General features: G+C 40.3%; 1 protein-coding gene across 4 annotated transcripts in view; it reads left to right on the top strand.

The window, feature by feature from the left end:
- The window catches only part of DCP1A (decapping mRNA 1A), a 60,524-nt gene that overhangs the window by 32,812 nt on the left and 6,116 nt on the right, over positions 1-21,596 (top strand). For 3 of the 4 annotated variants that reach the window (XM_004419819.3, XM_087431180.1, XM_087431183.1), the window contains exons 5-8: positions 1,257-1,395; positions 6,943-7,056; positions 18,093-18,845; positions 21,125-21,190. In XM_004419819.3, the coding sequence (XP_004419876.2) occupies positions 1,257-1,395; positions 6,943-7,056; positions 18,093-18,845; positions 21,125-21,190 (1,072 nt within the window). The remainder of the gene's footprint in view (positions 1-1,256; positions 1,396-6,942; positions 7,057-18,092; positions 18,846-21,124; positions 21,191-21,596) is intronic. The other variant, XM_087431182.1, reaches the window with a different exon arrangement.

Here is a 21,596-nt window from a genome sequence, read left to right as displayed (position 1 = left end):
TGTTTTGCTAATCTTCCTCAGCAAAAAAAAGAAAAAAGAAACTCAGAATGAATCTGCTGCCTGAAAAAAATTATTTAATATTGTTTGACCCAATGTTTTCAAATAAAAGAACCAGCCCACACACACTAATGGGAGTTCCTGGGCAGGCTATTTTAAAGCAGTGAACTGACACTGAGTGGCCTATACTTGTCCTACTCCTCCTAGTCCATAAAAACAAACCATTTACTACTGAATTGTTTTATTGCCTGTCATCATCACTGTCTGGAAAGTTCTCAGTTAATACAATTATCAAGTTATTACTATGCCCATAATACATGTCCAGGTAGGCCTGTTTATTAAAGTTGGGATTGAAACCGGAGTGAATCTTAAAAAAAAAAAGAAGATTAGTTGCCTTATTAAAATTTGATATTTTTATTTCAAGCTTGAAGAAAAATATAAGAAACAATAAAATATCCATGTGCTTACCACCCAGCTTTCAATTCCTAACATTTTGCTGTAATTACTTCAGACCTTTATATATGGGGGAGAGGATGTTCTTAAGAAATGAAACCCCAGAGATAGATTTGTAGACCCCAACCCTATCAGTGGCATTCTTAACCATCAACTTTTCTTGCTTTATGTGTTTTCAGGTGCAGAATTAGCTTGAGCAATACCAATCAAAATAGAGAGCATTGCCACAATCACCCTGACCTCAGTCACACACTTAGTGATTTTTTAAGGAGAGAATAAGGGAAATCTTTTGTTTGCTTGCAGTGCTATCATTAACTTCTGAAGATTCATCAAGACCTCTTGTTTTCAAGAAGCTAATCTTTCCCTGTCCCTGCCAGCCCAGTGTCAGTACAGACTTTCCACAGGGGGTTGTTCAGCTATGCAGCTTTCCTTTGTCTTAGAAGCATTATCCATTTTCAAACTTACTTTACCAGTTAGTTTGACTGATTTTGAGGTACTTCAAAAAAAGAGAAAGATAATTTAGTAGAATTTTTAATGTACCTACTTCTACCAACTCTAGAAAGGAATTCTCTGTTTTTGTCCTTCTAACAGTGAAATACATTGATTGGCACTGTTGTGGATGAGGTGGTGAAGTGGTTAGTCATATAATTCTGGAATGAGGTAATCGAGGCTCTGTGTTTTGTATTGCAAGGACAGTGTTATCATGTGACATTCTTCCTGTGTCCTTGGAAGATGGACACCAAAAGAGTTCTTAGGTCAGATTGTGCCTAAAGAGATCTTTCTAAAATCTGGTTCTCCTCCTCTAGTGTTGTAGAAGAGGAGACACGGCGGTCCCAGCAAGCTGCTCGGGATAAGCAGAGTCCCAGCCAGGCCAATGGCTGCAGTGACCACAGGCCCATCGACATCCTGGAGATGCTAAGCAGAGCCAAGGATGAGTATGAGAGGGTGAGACTCAGCATGTTGACCCGGAGGACCAAAGGGGAAGAAGAGGCCTGCAGGGGGCTGGTGGACTGGGAAAGTCTCCTCCAGGGCCAGCAGAAATAATTAATCAAAAAGAAAACATGTTTTATACTTCCAAGCCTAAAAGATAAGGAAAGAATTTTGCCTACCTCAGAGTCCTTGCCTTGGCATGAAAATTTAGAATGCTCTTTTTCTATTTCTGTAAAATTACTATGGGAGAAAATGGTTTTGGAATATGGAAGTTACCCTGCAACAAGTAGATCTGGAAAAGCTTCATGCCTCTTCTTTACCCCTGCAGTCTCTGCTAGGTCTTAGGAATTTATGTCGTCTTTGAAAAGTAGTCTGATAATTTGCACCCCTTAATACTAAAGAGCATATTTATGGTCTGTAGGTGGTGGTAGGTGCACTGCCTCATTATACGTCATTTGGAATTTTACCCAAATGAGAGGTTTTTCTAGAATTCATTTTTTTGTTTCATATTTTAGTTTAAAAGTTAACTGATAATATTTTCTCCCCAAAGTTGAATAAAATGGAAGTTGTGGTGCATTCATTAATTTATTCAGTACATACTTATGAACTGTCCACTATGTGGCAAGCAGTGGTCTTCAGACCTTGTAGCTTTGGAACTGTCCTTTCTTTTCACTTGACATCAGCACTTCAGAGCCCCATGCTTCACTGGAGTGAAACTGAAGGTTTCCACCACTGGCACTTTGTTTCAGCAGAATTATAATTGTCACCTTACTCTTCATTAACACTGGGTTAACTACTTTCATTTCTTCTTTAGTCCTCACCTCACCAAAAGTTCAAGGAACAAGGTGTGAAGAACACTCTCTAAGACCATGTTTCCCAAAGAGTACTACTCTGACACTAGCCTCTACTCATTAACAGGTGATCCTTGAAAAAAGGTTCCAATTGGTCAAATGAGTTAAGGAAATATTGTCAGCATGGCTGTTCCTCCCCCATCCTTTGGGCTTTACAGTGCTCAAGACTCAGAGTTCCCACAGTAAATAAAACTAACACCAGTTTCCAGGTTGATTCGAGTACAGGACCATTTTTCACATACTACTCTTTAATGTCTCAAGAATCTAGAGTTCAGGGAACAAACTTTGGAAACAGTGGTCTGGGACGTGGTTTCCTCTAACTAAAAATGAAAGAGTCATGTTCACCACAAACTATGATAAACCTTCTACTTTCAAACACCAAAGGAAATCCCACTTCTTGGGTAGTGAAGTATACGTTGGAGCCCATGAGAAGTTTCAAGTTGTACCAAATTTCTCAGTGTCTCATAGAGAATTAGGAGGAATTTATGGATCCAAGAAAATTAATATAAGAAAAGCAGTCTTCTCTATAATGAGTTCACTGATTCTCAGGAAACTAGATAAGAATAAATTTCAAGAATCATTTTCTGAACTTTTAGGTTACCTTATATTCCCAAAATTCCCTCTCATATCCTTAGTGAAGTCTGGGTTATCTACATAGATGCCTTGTTCTGTTTTTATGGAGGCCTGTCTGTGTTCTGATAACAGGTAGCTAGTACGTCCAGCGCTCTGTTACCCGTTCCTAGTGATGACTAGATTAAGGTGCCACACGGGACAGAAAGCATAGGTGCTGCACGCTAGAGCAGACACTCCAAGAGGTGGCCTGGCTTACTCCTCAGGCTGAGAAACAGATAGCCACAAAATGACACAAAGCTGTAAAGGAACTCTAGGTCAAGCAGGCAATCTAAAACTCTGACGTGATTTTTAGTTAATATACATTGCAAAAGTAAGAATATGGAGAGCACAGTAATTACTGTTGTAAAGAAAATTCTTCCACGGTATGGAATAAATAAAATGTTGTCTATGGTTAGATTAAATCTTTTGGAATTTAATTAAATATGTGATACTTGCTCTATAACATATTCTTTCTTTTTTTGAAGACTGTCCGTAAACAGGTGGAGCTTCCTTAAACAACAGTTTTGTTTCTTGTCTATACTTGCCTATCATCTAACCAAATGGAGTTGGTATTAGCAGTGACCCATGAATTCCTATCTTCATGTTTGGATGGGCTCTCCTCAGCTGCCACATGGTTCCAGATGGCCCCTTTGTTTATCTTTAGGTAGAGACTCGGGGGATTGACAGTCCAGGGCAGAGGCGCAAACCTGGCCTCAGTGATGAGATTTAATCCCAATTCTAAATCTCCCCTGCCCAGTGTGTGTAATACAATGAGTGAAATTCCAGACTTTTGAGTGAGAGATTTATAATAGAGACTGTTTGAAAATAAAAACTCTCTATAGTAAACGTTTTCTCCCAAAGTCCTGTAGTTTGTTTTAACCACCTTTCCTATTTTTAGTGTAAAGAAAGATAGCTGAAACTAGTCCTTTACAGTTGGCCCATTCTGAGTTGCTTCTAGCTGCAGGATATAATCCTGGATTTTGGTTGTTTGTTTTGTTTTGTTTTAGTATAATTGCAAAAAACTTTTTAAACCTATGTTTTTTGTTATTCTTAAAAAATAGGAACACCGGGGCCGGCCCGGTGGGGCAAGCGGTTAAGTGCGCGCGCTCCGCTGCGGCGGCCTGGGGTTCGCCGGTTCGGATCCCGGGCATGCACCGATGCACCGCTTAGCAAGTCATGCCATGACGGTGTCCCATATAAAGTGGAGGAAGATGGGCACGGATGTTAGCCCAGGGCCAGTCTTCCTCAGCAAAAAAAAGAGGAGGATTGGCAGATGTTAACACAGGGCTGATCTCCTCAAAAAAAAAAAATAGGAACACCACTATTTTTCATATTATGTAAGTAGTACATATTAATTATAGAAAATTTTATATTTAAAAATTAAAAGAAAAAAACCATAAGTCCACCACCTAGAAATAAATCACTGCTAATACCTGGTTATGTATCCTTCTGAAAATATTTATAAATATGTCCCAATATATGTTAACTAGTTTTAGAAGTAGTTTTTATTAACTCTTTTTGTAATGTATTTTCTTTCTGAAGAACAATATGTTTTTATGATGGTAACTATTCGTCTCACAGGAAGTCCCTGTGAGATTTCATTTGGTAGAATGAAAAGTTTTTGAAAAAAAGAACTATGATGTTAGTAGCTGGATATTTTTCCTTGTGTCCCTTATATAAATAATACCCTAGATTGTTCTGACTCTTTCTATTAAGAACTCAGAAATATATCCTTGTAGCTAAGTCTTCATGTATAGCATTTTCTCTTAAGATAAGTTACTTGAAATGGAATTGGTAGATTGAAGGATTTTGGCATTTTTAAGGCTTTTAACCAAATATTATAAAATTACCCTCTGGAAAGTTTGTTTGTGATTGTTCATTTCCCCTAATCCTTACAAACACTGGAAACTGTCATTAACAAACTCAGAATAAACCTTCTAAGAATGGCCCTGCACAAATATAAAAAAATATTTGAAGTTCTGGAGACCTTTTAAAGTACCACCCATCTCATAGCTCATGTTGAGTTAAGTATTGCAGAGTCAAATGCCCCAAAACCACGTGGGCCGTGGTAGTGCCTACAACAGGCCAGCGTGGAACGGACGTGAACAGAGAGCTTGTCCCTATGTCAGAGGGTCAGTTGCAGCTCAGCTCCAGCCAGTTGTTGCCAAATGAGCCAGTGTAGCCAAATTATCCAGCTTCTCTCTGAAAATGACAAGCCAGAATTTTTATGTGAAAACTCAATTTTCAAAATGTTTCTGAACATTTTGTGCCTTCTGTTTTAAGAACTTGTTATGAACAATGTTTTTTTTTGTTTTGTTTTGTTTTTAAAGATTTTATTTATTTTATTTTTTCCCCCCAAAGCTCCAGTGGATAGTTGTATGTCGTAGCTGCACATCCTTCTAGTTGCTGTATGCGGGACTCGGCCTCAGGATGAACGGAGAAGTGGTGCCTCGATGCGCACCCGGGATCCGAACCCGGGCCACCAGCATCGCAGCGCGCGCACTTAACCACCAAGCCACAGGGCCGGCCCATGAACAATGTTTTGAGTTTATATTTTCTCTAATACAATTCAATTCCAAGCATTCTCCATAGTGTGTTGACACAGATTGATGGTGGTGTTGCACAAAGAGAGATGTTAGAAGATAAGATATTTCATAGGCTTTCACAGACTATTTCATCTTTGTTTAAATGGGCAACACTGAGTAAATGGTGTTCGGAAATAATATAAGGATTAAGTCATTTGAATAGAAAAAATGCATATTAGCCATTCATTTAACATTCAAGTACCTAATCCTATGCTAAGCACATATATTTATAGTATGATATCAAGAAAATTAATCTGTCTCTGGACTAAAGTTTAGGATTTTTATTTATTTACTTATTTTAATCTGGTCTCTTGAGTGTGCTAAACTGTATTTGGTGTCTGTTTTGACATTGATAATACTCACCAGATGCTGGAACAGTTAGCCAAAATATAACTTAAGTTTCTAAAAATTCAGAATTCCACATCCATCTAGTGATCATATTTTTAGGATTCTCTTTAAGAACAAAAGTATTTTCACTTCTAGTGTTATGTACAGGTTAATAGGAATTTTAAAACACTTGACTATTTTGTAATCTGTGATAGTAATGTATAGAGACCTTTTTAGTTTAATTTTTAAGAATATATGATGATTTCAACAAATGGTGTTGGAAACAATTGGCGTTTATATGCCAGAAAAAAATGAACCCCAACCTAAATGTAACACCTTTTACAAAAATCAGCTCAAAATGGATCATAGATCTAAATGTAAAACATAAAACTATAAAAATTTAGAAGAAAAATATATACTGTATGACCCCAGGAGTATCACTCCTAGGTGTTTAGTCTAGAGAAATGAAGCTTTTATCCACATAAAAACCTGTGCACAAATGTTCATAGAAGCTGGATTCACAGTCACCAAAAACTAGAAACAACTCAAATGTCCTCCTATGGGTGAATGGTTAACAAACTGTAATGCAGTCATACAGTGGAATACTACTCAGCAGTAAAAAGGAATGAACTATTAATATCACACAACAGCTTGGATGAATCTCAAATGCATTACACCAAGCGAAAGAAGCTAGCATTCCATTTTTTATGACATTCTTGAAAAGACAAAACTGTAGTGACAGAGAACAGATCACTAGTTTCCAGGAGTGGAGGAAGGGCGTCACTACAATGAGATAGCACAAGGGAGTGTTTGGGGAGTTGATAGAGCTATTTTACATCCTGATTGTGGTGATGGGTACACAGATATAACTGTACACCCCCCAAAAAGTTAATTTCACCATATGTTAACTTAAAATGGAAAAGAATATGTAATAACGTAGTACCTTTGGCTTTTCCTTAAAAGGGTTATAAAAATAATTGTTGCTGACACTATTGTCTAAAATCAAGTGCTCAACTTTCTAGAAATTTTATTATATAAATTAGTTGCATGAGGATGCAAAGCAAAACATTTGGGGGGATTTTTTTTGCTTGTTTTTTAAAAAGCGTTTCTGATAACCTTGAATGCTGTTTTGTGAGCCAGATAATAGCAAACTTTTTTACGTGATATGCTTTTCATTTTAATTTCAGAATCAGATGGGCGACTCCAATATCTCCAGCCCTGGGTTACAGCCGAGTACTCAGCTCTCCAATCTGGGAAGCACTGAGACTCTAGAAGAGACGCCGTCCGGGTCACAAGATAAGGTGGGTACAGCTGAAGCCCTAGCTTTGTCTGAGGTAGCAAAACAGAGAGTAACATTTTGTAAGGATTTTAATGCAGTACAAATTTAATTTGTCATTTATCTGTCAAGGGACGTACAGGTGGCAGCATAGTGACATCCGCTCATGTCGTTTCCCCTGGTCCATGTAACTGTCTTTCATCTGATTTTCTGGTTACTGTTTTTATTGCCACTCCCTTAACTATTCTTAACACAGCAGCCAGAGTAATCCTTGTAAAACATAAGTTAGATCCTGGCATTCCTCTGCTTAAAACTCTCCAGTGGTATCCCATCTCACTCAGATAAAAGCCATGGTCGTGGCAGTGGCCCAAAGGCCCTACCTGATTTGGCCTCCCTACCCCTGGCTTCATCTTCTACCTGTCTGCCTTGCTCACATGGCCCCAGCTCATTGGCTCTTGTGCCTTTCCACAAACATGCCAGACTTGCTCCTGCCTCGGGACAGGCCTTCGAACTCATAGTTTCCTTGGCCTGGAATACTCTCCTCCCAGATATAGCTTGCTCCCTTACTTCTGTCAGGTCTCAAGTGTCCTCCATATTGGTGAGGCTTCTCTGACCACCCTATTTTTAGATAACATTCTTTGTCTACCCCTATCTTTCTGTGCTTTATTTTCTCCCTAAGACTTCTACCCAGCTAATGTGGTATGTGGTTTTCTTATTTATTCATTGTGTCTCCTTGCACCATTTATTCATTGTGTCTCCTCGCACCAAAGTGCAAGCTCCCTTGGGGGCAGGCAGTTTTGTCTGCCTTGTTCATTGCTATATCCTCAGCATCTAGCATTGTAAATATTTGTTGACTGAATTAGTTCTCCTTGTAACTGATGGCTTGATAAATAAACAGATACTGAGTAAAACCCATAGTTTTTTAATTAAACTTCTTATTTTGAGGTAATTCAATTGTAAGAATAATGTAGTTATAACACGAAAAGATCCCGGGCCGGCCCTGTGGCTTAGCGGTTAAGTGTGCACGCTCCGCTACTGGCGGCCTGGGTTCGGATCCCAGGCGCGCACCGACGCACTGCTTCTCCGGCCATGCTGAGGCCGAGTCCCACATACACCAACTGGAGGGATGTGCAACTGTGACATACAACTATCTACTGGGGCTTTGGGGAAACAAAAAAAAGGAGGAGGATTGGCAATGGATGTTAGCTCAGAGCCGGTCTTCTTCGGCAAAAAGAGGAGGATTGGCAATGGATGTTGACTCAGAGCCGGTCTTCTTCGGCAAAAAGAGGAGGATTTGGCATGGATGTTAGCTCAGGGCTGATCTTCCTCACAAAAAAAAAAAAAAAGAAATAACACAAAAAGATCCCATGTACCTTTACCCATTTCCCCATTGATAACAGCTTGCAAAATATAGTGCACTATCACAACCAGGATATTGACACAATCTATCAATCTAGTTCACATTTCCTCTTATTTATTTGTATTCATTTGTGTGTGTATGTGCATGTATGTATTTAGCTCTATGCAATTTTATCTCACATATAGCTTTGTGTAGCCACCATTACAGTCAAGATACAGAAGACTTCTGTCACACGGATCCTTTGTGTTGCCCTTCTATTACTATACTGACTTCCTTACTTTACCCACTCCTCCCATCCTTAACCCTGGCAGCCACTAATCTGTCTCCAATTCTAGAATGTTGTCATTTCAGGGATGTTATATAAATGGAATCATACAATATATGACCTTTGGGATTGTCTTTCTTCACTCAGCATAATTCCTGGAGATTCATTGAAATTGTTTTGTTATCAATAGTTCATTCCCTTTTATTGCTGATTAGTATTTCATGATATAGAAGTACCACAATTTGTTTAACCATTCACCTCTTGAAAGACATCTGGGTTGTTTTCAGTTTTGGGCTGTTACAAATAAAGCTTTATGTACACTTGTGTGCAGGTTTTTGTACATAAATTTCCATTTCTCTGGGATAAATGCCCAAGAGTGTGAATGTTGGGTCATTTGATAATTGCATGTTTTCATTTAATAAGAAACTGCCGGGCCGGCCCCGTAGCTTAGCAGTTAAGTGTGCACGCTCCGCTGCTGGCGGCCCGGGGTTCGGATACCAGGTGCGCGCCGACACACCGCCTCTCCGGCCATGCTGAGGCTGCGTCCCACATACAGCAACTAGAAGGATGTGCAGCTATGACATACAACTATCTACTGGGGCTTTGGGGGGAAAAATAAATAAATAAGTCCTTTGAGTCAAATAAATTAAAAAAAAAAAAAAAAAAGAAACTGCCATACTGTTTTCCAAAGATGCTGTGCCATTTTACATTCCCATCAGCAATGTATCCATAATGTTTTTAGGTACTTAGTTGATAATTAATTTAAACCAGAGTTTGTATACTACATTCCTCTGCTCCATTTTTACTGTATTTGGATTTGGGATCCTAAAGATCAAACATATATTAAAAGCAGAGCTATATAAAATTTATTTATTTTCTTAAACAATTGATTTTTTTATTTATTTTTGAGGAAGATTGGCCCTGCGTTAACATGTGTTGCCAATCTTCCTCTTTTTCTTTTCTCTCCCCAAAGCCCCAGTACATAGTTGTATATCATAGTTGTGGAGTTGTAGCTGTTCTGTGTGGGACGCCGCCTCAGCATGGCTTGATGAGCAGTGAGTAGATCCGCACCCAGGATCCAAACTCGTGAACCCCAGGCCACAGAAGCGGAATGCGCGAACTTAACCACTATGCCACTGGGCCGGACCCTTAATTTTTTTTTAAATATATATTGAGAGAGGGAGGGAGGGAAGGAGCAAGGTCCCTAGATTCCTTCTGATCTGGTTTATCAGCCATGAGTGTTCAGTGGGCCACTCACTTCCCCTTTTTGAATTATGAGTCACTTCCCCTTTCCTTTCTGATTCATGGGGTTAAGAATTCTGGCACTTCCTGGGCTGGCCCCATGGCATAGCAGTTAAGTGTGCGCTCTCCACTGCTGGCGGCCTGGGTTTGGATCCCAGGCGCGCACCGACACACCACTTGTCAGGCCGTGCTGTGGCGGCGTCCCACATAAAGTGGAGGAAGACGGGCACGGATGTTACCTCAGGGCCAGTCTTCCACAGCAAAAAGAGGGGGATTGGCATGGATGTTAACTCAGGGCTAATCTTCCTCACAAAAAAAAAAAAAAAGGAAGAAAGAATTCTTGCACTTCCTAGCTCACAGAGTTACTGTGAGACCCAAATGAAGAAAAGGACCCAAAAAATGTCTTAAGAACCATAAAACACTGTCCACTGAAAGATGGAAGATGAGTGTGATAAGCCGTAGATGCTCAGCCTTTCAACAAAAGCACCAGTGATGGATCTGTGGACATACAGAATTCAAGTTGGAGACTTGTACCTTTTAATGTGAATAATGCTGATATTGTTATTCCTTCATTTTTCACATACTTTTAAAATTCCATTTTATAGGCCAGAGTGACAAACCTTTGTAAAATATTGAGATCTGAAAATTGTCAGAAGCCATGTGATTCAGTAAAATTACCTTAAATCGATAACAGCCCCTACACACAGGTAGTACATTTGTTTAGTAACACTGCCATCTAGTGCTGAGGAGCAAATAATGCTGTCAAGTCTTAATAATATTAAATTCCATTTCAGTTTCATAATTCATTTATTAAAATTCCCTTGGGACTATTTCCCTAATTTGTTTAGTATTGTTTTTTGGTTCCTGTGATTAAGAATAATGCGTACCAGGCTGGCCCCATGGCTTAGCGGTTAAGTGCGCACGCTCCGCTGCTGGCAGCCCGGGTTTGGATCCCGGGCGCGCACCAACACACTGCTTCTCCGGCCATGCTGAGGCCGCGTCCCACATACAGCAACTAGAAGGATGTGCAGCTATGACATACAACTATCTACTGGGGCTTTGGGGGGAAAATAAATAAATAAATAAAATCTTTAAAAAAAAAAAAGAATAATGCATACCTTCTAGGAAAGTAGTTCAACATAATAAAGAACGTATATGACAGACGCACAGCCAACATCATACTCAACAGTGAAAAACTGAAAGCTGTTCCTCTGAGAACAGGAACAAGACAAGGATGCCCACTCTCGCCACTGTTATTCAACATAATACTGCATGTTTTAGCCAGAGTAATTAGGCAAGAAAAAGAATCCAAATTGGAAAGGAAGAAGTAAAACTGTCACTATTTGCAGATGACATGATTCTGTATATAGAAAACCCTCAAGAATCCACCAGAAAACTATTAGACATAATCAACAAATACAGTAAAGTTGCAGGGGACAAAATTAACATACAAAAATCAATTGTGATTCAATACACTAATAACAAACTAGCAGAAAGAGAAATCAAGAATGCAATTCCATTTATAATCCAACAAAAAGAATAAAATACCTAGGAATAAATTTAACCAAGGAGGTGAAAGACCTATACACTGAAAAGTGTAAGACATTAATGAAAGAAATTGAAGAAGACGCAAAGAAATGGAAAGCTGTTCCATGCTCATGGAGTGGAAGAATAAACAGTTAAAATGTCCATACTACCTAAAACAATCTACAGATTCAGTGCAATCCCAGTCAGAATCCCAGTGACATTCTTCATGGAAATAGAACAAAGAATCCTAAAATTTATGTGGAACAACAAAAGACCTTGACTAGCCAAAGCAATCCTGAGAAAAAAGAACAAAGGAGGTGTCACACTCCCTGACTTCACAATATACTACAAAGCTATAGTAATCAAAACAGCATGGTACTGGCAGAAAAACAGACACAGAGATCAGTGGAACAGTATTGAAAGCCCGGAAATAAACCCACACATCTTTGGACAGCTAATCTTCAACAAAGGAGCCAAGAACATATAATGGAGAAAGGAAAGTCTCTTGAATAAATGGTGTTGGAAAAACTGGACGGCTATGTGCAAAGAATGAAAGTAGACCATTGTCTTACACTATATACAAAAATTAACTTCAGGTGGATTAAAGACTTGAATGTAAGACCTGAAACCATAAAACTCCTAGAAGAAAATATAGGCAGTATGCTCTTTGGCATCAGTCTTAGCAATATCTTTTCGAATACCTTATCTACTGAGGCAAGGGAAACAGAAGATAAAAATAAACAAAAGGGACTACATCAGACTGAAAAACCTCCATATGGCAAAGGAAACCATCAACAAAACAAAAAGACAGCCCACCAATGGGGAGAAAATATTTGTAAATCATATATCTGGCAAGGGGTTAATTTCCAAAATATATAAAGAACTCATACGACTCAACAACAAAAAAGTGAACCACCCTATCAAAAAAAATGGGCAGAGGATAGGAACAGACATTTTTCCAAAGAAGATATACAGATGGCCAACAGGCACATGAAAAGATGTTCAACATCACTAAGTATCAGGGAAAGGCGAATCAAAACTACGAGCTATCACCTCACACTGATCAGAATGGCTGTAATTATCAAGACAAAAAACAAATATTAGAGAGGTGGAGAGAAGGGAACCTTCATAAGAGTGCTGGTGGGAATGCAAACTGGTGCAGCCACTATGGAAAACAGTATGGAGATTTTTCAAAAAATTAAAAATAGAAATACCATATGATCCAGCTATTCCACTACTGGGTATTTATCCAAAGAACATGAAATCGATAATTCAAAAAGAGTTATGCACCCATGTTCATCACAGCATTATTCACAACAGCTAAGAGATGTGGAAGCAACCCAAGTGCCCATCAACCAATGAATGGATAAAGAAGATGTGGTATATATATATATATATATATATATATATACAGTGGAATACTACTCAGCCATAAAAAAAAGACAAAATTGTGCCATTTGTGACAATATGGATGGACCTTGAGGACATTATGCTAAGCAAAATAAGTCAGAGAGAGAAAGACAAATATATGATTTCACTCATATGTAGAAGATAAACACATACATAGAGAACAGATTAGTGGTTACCAGAGGGAAAGGGGTAAAGGGGCACATACGTATGATGACAGATAAGAACTAGACTATTAGTGGCGAACATGATGCAGTCTATACTATATAATAATGTACACCTGAAATTTCCACAGTGTTATAAGCCAATATAACCTCAATAAAATAGAATAACTCATACCTTCTATTGTGCCCAGTGCACTGACCAGGTAGGATATCTTACATGGACACAATAAATCAAAATGGAAATGTGAAATTCTCTAAATATCAAGAGCTGTGGGTGAGGAAGGAACAATGTAAAACCTGATACGATATATTAGAATTTTGTTGTGCACCATACATGCTGTTGCTCCCTGAATTCCATTTCCCAGGGGGAATGGTATTACTAACACTTGATTTAATTGAGGCATTACAAAACTCAGAATCCAGACTTTAAGAATATTCAGACATGAGGAAAGAATAAATTTTCACCTTTTCTATGGATGCTGCAAGATGAACCCGTGAATAAATAAGCCCAACTACTAGAAGAGCGTAGCCAGTATTTCTTGTCATAGGCAGAGAAGTACAGAGAGGGTCCTGTCAAACACAGAGACTGTAAAGCTTTTGGGAGCTTGTGTGGAGAAGCGTGTTCTGCTCACTCAGCCTTTTGTGACTGATGCAGCCTGTTACATATTTCCAAAAGTTGAGACATTTTAACCTGGAGCCGCCTCTTCATTCTTCAAGCTTTAGCTGCACCTGTTTTCTAGAGGTCAATATCACCATCCAATTGAGTAGGTAACCCGTAACCTGCTTAATTGACACCTCAGTGTGGTGGCATAATGGTTAAGAATGGACTGAATTGTGGGAACTAAGTTGGAGTTGGATTCTGTTGTTGTACTTGGGCAGCGTCTATAAAATGGCGGTAATAGTAGTGCTGCCCTGGCAGATTAACAGAGTAGTACATATAAAGTGCGTAGCGTGGGGCTCCCATATAGTGCACATGCTGTCCGGGATGACTGTTAACTGCCATCACAGCTTCATTTATTCCTTCTTATGTGAGACACCACTGAAACCCTGATGCTTTACCAGGCACCCTATTCCAGAGAAACACGGAGTCTGTTTCTGGCCTGGCCAAAGTTCTAGGGATGCAACATGGAGAAATCTAGAAACTTTCTGTGTCTTTTGTAGTCAGAGTTCAGGGTTCCACCATATGGTTTCATTTTTTAATATGAAGTAGATTTTAAACCGTTAGAAATACCTATTTTTAAGTGTAAGTGTAAAAACATCCCAAATGTAAATGCAGGTAATTTTAATTGTTCAAAAGTTGATTTGTGTTTCACTAGACAGGTAAAAGTTGCTACCTGGATCATGCTATTCTTGAAGCCTAAGGTGTATTTCATGGTGAGGCTTCTCCATGTCCTGTTTGAAGATTTATTTTATTTTATTTTCGCCCCAAAGCCCCAGTAGATAGCTGTATGTCATAGTTGCACAGCTTTCCAGTTGCCATATGTGGGACACGGCCCCAGCGTGGCCGGAGAAGCGGTGCGTCGGTGCGCACCCGGGATCCGAACCCGGGCCGCCAGCATCAGAGAGCACGCACTTAACCGCTAAGCCACAGGGCCGGCCCTCCATGTCCTGTTTGATTGGTCCTTTTCTTATAACATGAAAATAGTATTCTTATCTGGAAAAGACTTAAATTTCTGCGAAATAGCCCCAATACGGTCTGTATTTTTCAAAGTAGGTATATCTAGATGTTGGTTTGTGTGTATGTATATATACACATGTATATAAAACAGAATGTGGTGGTGAAGATCTACATAATTTGCATTAATGAATAAGAATTAGTGTAGTTTTCCAGTACTGTTTTTGCAGGCAGTCTTGAACATCTTGTTCTAAACATAATGTTTATAAAAAAGAATTAACCCGATTTAAAAATGGGCAAAGGACTTGAATAGACATTTCTCCAAATAAGATATACAAATGGCCAACAAGTGTTGGCCAGGACATGGGGAAATTGGAATCCTCTTGGCATTGTTGGTGGGCATGTAAAATGGTGCAGCAGCTGTGGAAAACAGTTTGGCAGTTCCTCAAAAAGTTAAACGTAGAATTACCATATGATCCAGCAATTCTGTTTCTGATTATATACCCAAAAGGATTGAAAACAAAGATTAAAACAGATACTTTTACACTAACGTTCATAGCAGCATTATTCACAATAGCCAAAAGGTGGAAACAATCCAAGTGTCAGTCATTAGATGAATGGTTAAACAAGATATGGTATATAACACAATGGAATATTATTCAGTCTTAAAAAGGAATGAAATTCTGATACATGCTACAACATGGATGAACCTTGAAAACATTAGGCTAAGTGAAATAAGCCATTCACAGGACAGTATTGTATGATTGCACTTATATGAGGTACCTAGAGTAGGCAGATTCATAGAAACAGAAAGTAGACTAGAGATGCCAGGGGCTGTGGGTGAGATGGTGGAGGAGAGAGAAGATGGGGAGTCAGTATTTAATGGGTACAGAGTTTCTGTTGGGTTGATGAAAGAGTTCTAGAAATAGCTGGTGGTGGTAGTTACACAACCTTGTAAATGTACTGAACGCCCCTGAATTTTACACTTAAGTTTGGTTAAATGGTAACTTTTGTTATGTATATTTTACCGGAATTTGTAGAAATGGAGGTGGGGGGAATTATCTCTGTGGTCATCAATAGACATTTATGATGCCAGGGATCCAAAAGTGAATAAATCACAGTGTTCACCTTGGGAAATGGAACCTGTGCATTCTACTACAGTTATATGGCCTAGACAGAGACAAAGAGAAGTCTGTCCCAAATGAGAATTCATTGTCTGTTTTGAGTTACATTCAATGAATTTGAAATGTTACCAGTGAGTTTTAAACAACCAGCTGTGTCTTTAATGACTCTGCATCAGGGAACGACAGGGTGGTTTAAAATAGCATAGCTTTGATATCCCACCAGGTGGTTTTTTTGTTGTTATTTTGCATTTTGAGAGTATGACATTCCAGAGGATTTGATGAATTTTTAATATCCCAACACACCATTTGATGTTCTTTAAAACATATCCAAACACAGATTTATCATGATTGCTATTAAGAGTACGTGGTGTTCATATAATGATAACAGTAGCCAGCTTCCATCTATTGCTTGCTTGTTAGGCACCGGACATTATATTGATAATTTAATTTTCACAACAGCTCTATGGGGTGATTACCACATTTGCTCCCATTTTTCAGATGAGGGAACTGAATAGAAAGTTTATGTAACTTTCCCAGTTAACAGCTGGGAATTGAAACCTAAGTATCTTTGGCTTCAGATCCTAAGCTCTAGTTTTTTCAGAAGTAAAAATGTGAGGAAATTAAACCATATAAAATCTTTTGCATTTTTTTGCAAAAGATTTTAGTGCTGCCTTATATTTGAAGTGAGATTCTGAATCTGGAAAATCCCTTAAAGTGCTAGAAAGTGTTATGATAAGATAGTCTTACTAGTCTCACTACAGCATTAGTGGGGGACCTAAATTTGCCATTCGAATTCTTTCACCTAAACAAACCCTCTTGTCACATTAACTTGGCAACATATATTATGTTAGCTTTTAATATTAATAGAATTCTCTTTATTGAATATTTTCTAAGATAAAGTGGTTTGGTATGAAATTACTATTTTTACAACTGGAGGAGGCTTCTGCCTCTTCCTCCACAGCAGTTATTTTGCACTGCCTGCGCTCTCCTCAGGCCTGTTCTGCCACATCTCACCCCAGAGATGAGGCTGTCCTCACACCTGCGAGAAAATACACAGTGGCCCTCCCATGACTTTCTGTCCCTCATATGTAAGCTTCCTGCAACCACAGTCCTCAGTGCTGGACCCCCTTCCCTGTTGCCCCTCCTTAACAAAGGAGATCTCCAACCCTCTGCCCTTAAGAGCCTGCTGCTAGTAAGCTCCCTCTCTCCCCTTTTCCCCACCCCCACCCATCACAGTACAGTTCCCCTGGCACCCAGTGAACTCAATAATTATTTGTCAAATGGATGAAGCAAACATTTGCCTGGGAAAAACTGAGCTTGTTTTCCTGTAGAGATGCAATCATACCGTGGTGCTATCATCATTATATTTCAGATACAGCGTACTTCAGGGCCTTTATACACTTTATGAGGCCCTGGAGATTGTGTGTTTCAGTGAATATTTTTTCCATATAAACATAAACCTAAACAACTAAGTAGTCCACATGCTTTAGGAATAAAACCCTGGGTTAAGGATGCTTGTGTTTTCAAAGTACTTAGGTTTGTCTCCCACTAGACGTAAGCTCTGTCAGGGTAGGACTTTTTTGTTACTCCCTGCTGTGTTCCTTGGGCCCAGGTCAGAGCAGGAACTGGCACCCTGTGGGTATTCAGTACATAAAGGATAAATGACTATGGCAATACTGCATGGAGGTGCAGGAAAGCTCGCAGGTGGAAAGCGTGAATATTTCTCTTTTGAATTGTTGCAATGGTGTCAATAAACCATATCACTAAAATATGTGTAAATTTAACATTTTCAGGCATAAATGCTTTGCTTTTTCTTAAGGATTTTGTGATTTGGTAATAGGAAAGAAGAATGGCCTGCTATTAAAAAAAATGGTTAAATTTATTTTCTGGTATTTGAGACCCAGTCCTTGAGGTGCAGTGCCTAGCTTTTTATCAAGAATGGTGAAAATCAAGTAGGATTGCTTGATCAGCGTTAGTCTCTATCCTCTTGAGTATAGTTTCCCTACATGTGTTACTGACATGGAGCAATTAGGCATAATTAGCTTTTTAATAAGATAATTGCCCCTATACCTTATATCTTTATATCCTTGCCAAGAAAAGGGGTGAATTGTAACATTATCACCTGGAGTCCTTAAAATTTGAATGTTACTACTGATGCTGATTTCTGTCCACCAGCTTGGGGAGACCAGTTGCATATTGGCCTTAACCCCTAGTACATCTTCAGTTTGTTCCGTTTCCTTACTTTCAGACTCCATCCATCCTTGCTTCTGCAAACTGTTTTGGCTGATGGAAAAGAAGTTTGGTTACGCTGATTTGCAAGATATTTCTTTCATTGGGTGGTTTGGTTTGTTTTTCAGTCTGCTCCATCTGGACACAAACATCTGACAGTGGAAGAATTATTTGGAACCTCTTTGCCAAAGGAGCAGCCAACAGTTGTGGGTCTGGATTCAGAAGAAGTGGAGAAGCTGCCAGGAGATGCCTCCCAGAAAGAGCCTAGCTCGTTCCTACCATTTTCCTTTGAGCAGTCAGGAGGGGCCCCTCAGTCAGAAAACCTGGGTGTCCATCATGCTGCCCACCACTCAGTCCAGCCTGAAGTCACCACCCCGGTGCTAATCACTCCTGCCTCCATCACACAGTCCAGTGAAAAGCAGGCCGCAAACTATGCGATCCCATTGCGCCCTATGCTCAGTCCCACTCTGCCTGCAGAAGCTCCTACTGCACAGGTTCCTCCTACCTTACCCCGAAACACCGCCATGATGCAGGCGGTGAAGACCACGCCTAGACAGAGGTCTCCGCTCCTGAGTCAGCCGGTCCCTGAGCTGAGCCACGCCAGTCTGACTGTCAGCCAGAGCCCCTTCAGGGCCCCACTGAGCATGACAAACACAGCTGGTACATCCCTCCCAAGCATTGATCTTCTCCAGAAACTCAGGTTGCCCCCACAGCATGACCAAATACAGACACAGTCACTTGGGAAAGGTGCAATGGCACCCAGCTTTTCTCCAGCAGCCGGCCAGCTGGCCACGCCTGAGAGCTTCATAGAGCCTCCCCCTAAGACATCAGCAGCAAGAGCCTCAGCGTCACTGAGCAACATGGTGCTTGCTCCCCTTCAGGTACTAGTGGAAGCATGGGTGGCTGTAATTGGGTGGGATGAACCTGCAAAGACCTTGATTTTGACTGACATGCGACAGAGGCATTTCAAAGAGACAACTGTTGAGTATGTCAGGGGCTAGAAGAAACGGGAGGTAAGAAGCCCTGTGAACAACGAAATAATTGGTAAATGTTGTTGTAACTTAATTCCACTTCCCAAAGTTATTTCAACTGATAAAAGCTAACAGTGTTGTATTTTTCTATCAGAGTCTGCACTTTGGGGTTTTTTGTTTTTTTTGCCTGACAGTTCCAGGAGTTCTCATTGCCTCGGGACCATAGATCCAGATTATCCCGAGCTTTCTTCTGTTCCCAGCTCCCTCAGTACTCTCATTGAGCGCCCGCTTTGTGCCAGGCACACTAGGGATTCAGGAGGGGCCTCCCAGATTTGGAGGGATGAGGTCAAATAAAGCTTCCTAGTGAAATTGATGTTTCAGCCAAGATCTGAAGACTCAGTAAAAGTTAGCCAGACCTTTCCCAGAGGTGGGAAGAGTGTTTGAGGCAAGGAAAATAGCATGTGCAGAGGTCTGGAGATGAGAAGGCGTTTGCTAAACTTAAAGAACTTTAGTGACTGGGTTTACTGTGGAAAGAAACTTGGAGGAGTGGGTGTTGGTTGATGAGCAAGACTTTGTAAATTGTGTTAAGGAGTTAGAGGACTGTTCTCAGAGCCCTGGGGAGTCTTTCAAGGGCTTCGAGCAATGGGTGACATGCTGGGAAAGGAGAAGGCGGGAGTAGGACGACCTATCGGGAAAGAGGCTGTGGCAGTCACCCAGACTTGAGCTGAATTGGGGAGTGGACAAGTAGATTTGTTAAGACATGTGGTCAGTGAGATTGGGAGATTGGGTGTGGAGGGTGAAGAAGAGGTTTGTCCCTCAATAATTTATAAGGTTGGTGAGTTTTAATCAGTTCAGAGTTTAAGTGACTTGTGCAAGATCACAGAACTAAAAGAGGGTAGAACCTTCTACTCTAAAACGGTGTTGGGGGCCCGCCCCGTGGCTTAGCGGTTAAGTGCGCGCGCTCCGCTACTGGCAGCCCGGGTTCGGATCCTGGGCGCGCACTGAGGCACCGCTTCTCCAGCCATGCTGAGGCCACGTCCCACATGCAGCAACTAGAAGGATGTGCAACTATGACATACAACTATCTACTGGGGCTTGGAGGGGAAAAAAAAAAAGGAGGAAGATTGGCAATAGATGTTAGCACAGAGCCAGTCTTCCTCAGCAAAAAGGAGGAGGATTAGCACGGATGTTAGCTCAGGGCTAATCTTCCACAAAAAAAAAAAAAAAATAGTGTTGCCTTTCAGGATTTTAGTCTCGTGCCCTTTAGTAATAATAATAATAATAATCCCCAATCTTAACATTTTACCAAGTAATATTACATAGAAGAACCCATCATAATAATTGTATATTATTTCTTAGCTAATGGAATATTTTGTTCCATTCCTTTGAAATCTTATACAAAAAGAGAAGAAACTTAGTATCTTGGTTACATCATTAAATTGTTATTTTTCGCCATTTCTCTTACAGTTCTCTGCAGTATGAGGAGGAGAGAGAATGTCTGTTTAACAGATAGGTATCACGCCCCCAAAAGGCGCCTGCTGCCGCTGTTCTGTTGCTCTGGAAGTGCAGCCAGCAGTCTTCAGTGCTGCGCTCTCCAGATTCTGACCTCTGGGACAGCACTCTGCTCTCTAGCATGCCTCCTTGCAGAGGATGCTTACATATGTGAAAATTTTCATTTACATGGCAGTATCAAATTTTAGGACCTGGGACTTCATTGAGTTCTAATTTGGTCTACAAAAAGAAATTCTTTGTCTCCTAAAGATGAGGACAAAATTTAGCATGTGGAAGTGAGACTCTGAAATGAGGACTGTCTAATGCCACCTGTCCAAAGTTGAAATCACCTCATCAAGAGGTGTCATGCTGCCAGGATCTTGCATCTCTACAGACTCAAAAGCAAAAATACACTTGGGCTGTCCCCAGCTCTTATAAGAGACACAGGTTTTGGCTTTTTCATTAGAGATACCTTAAAGGCTTTGCACACACCCCTTTTCTGGGGGGAACTGGAGGGGTCCTGCAGTCGAGTCATTGGTTGCATTGTCACAAGTTCCTGTCAGCCTCTTCCCTCAGGAATCTAGGAATGATTAACGTCTGAACTATTCCTTATTGCTAACCTAGATTTTCCCCAGTAACTAGGAAATCTTAATAGAAACATGCTACATCTATTCATCTTTTCTTTTTAAACATTGCAGTCTATGCAGCAAAACCAGGATCCTGAAGTCTTTGCCCAGCCTAAAGTGTTATCCAGTGCCATCCCGGTAAGGACTCCCTTTTTCTTTCTTTTTTTTTTTTTTTGTGAGGAATATCGGCCCTGAGCTAACATCTGCAAATCCTCCTCTTTTTTTTTTTTTTTTTTTTGCCGAGGAAGACTGGCCCTGGGCTAACATCCATGCCCATCTTCCTCTACTTTATATGGGACGCCGCCACAGCATGGCTTAACAAGCAGTGCATAGCTGTGCGCCCGGGATCCGAACTGGTGAACCCCAACACAGCAGAGCACGCGCACCTAACCACTTGCGCCACCGGGCCGGCCCCAAGGACTCCCTTTTTCTGAAGAACACATTGTGTCTGTTTAAGTTCTTCTGCTGGGTGTGAAGTCGAACATTGTCACTTGAGTGGAAAATTTTAGCTTTTAGGCCTAGACCCAGCTTAGATTCCCCCTCC

This window comes from Ceratotherium simum, chromosome 5 (genome assembly GCF_057802395.1).
Source record: "Ceratotherium simum simum isolate JZ-2026a chromosome 5, ASM5780239v1, whole genome shotgun sequence".
Classification (NCBI taxonomy): Eukaryota; Metazoa; Chordata; class Mammalia; order Perissodactyla; family Rhinocerotidae; genus Ceratotherium; species Ceratotherium simum.
Note: the sequence above shows the minus strand (reverse complement) of the source record. Positions and strands in the feature narration are given on the sequence as shown.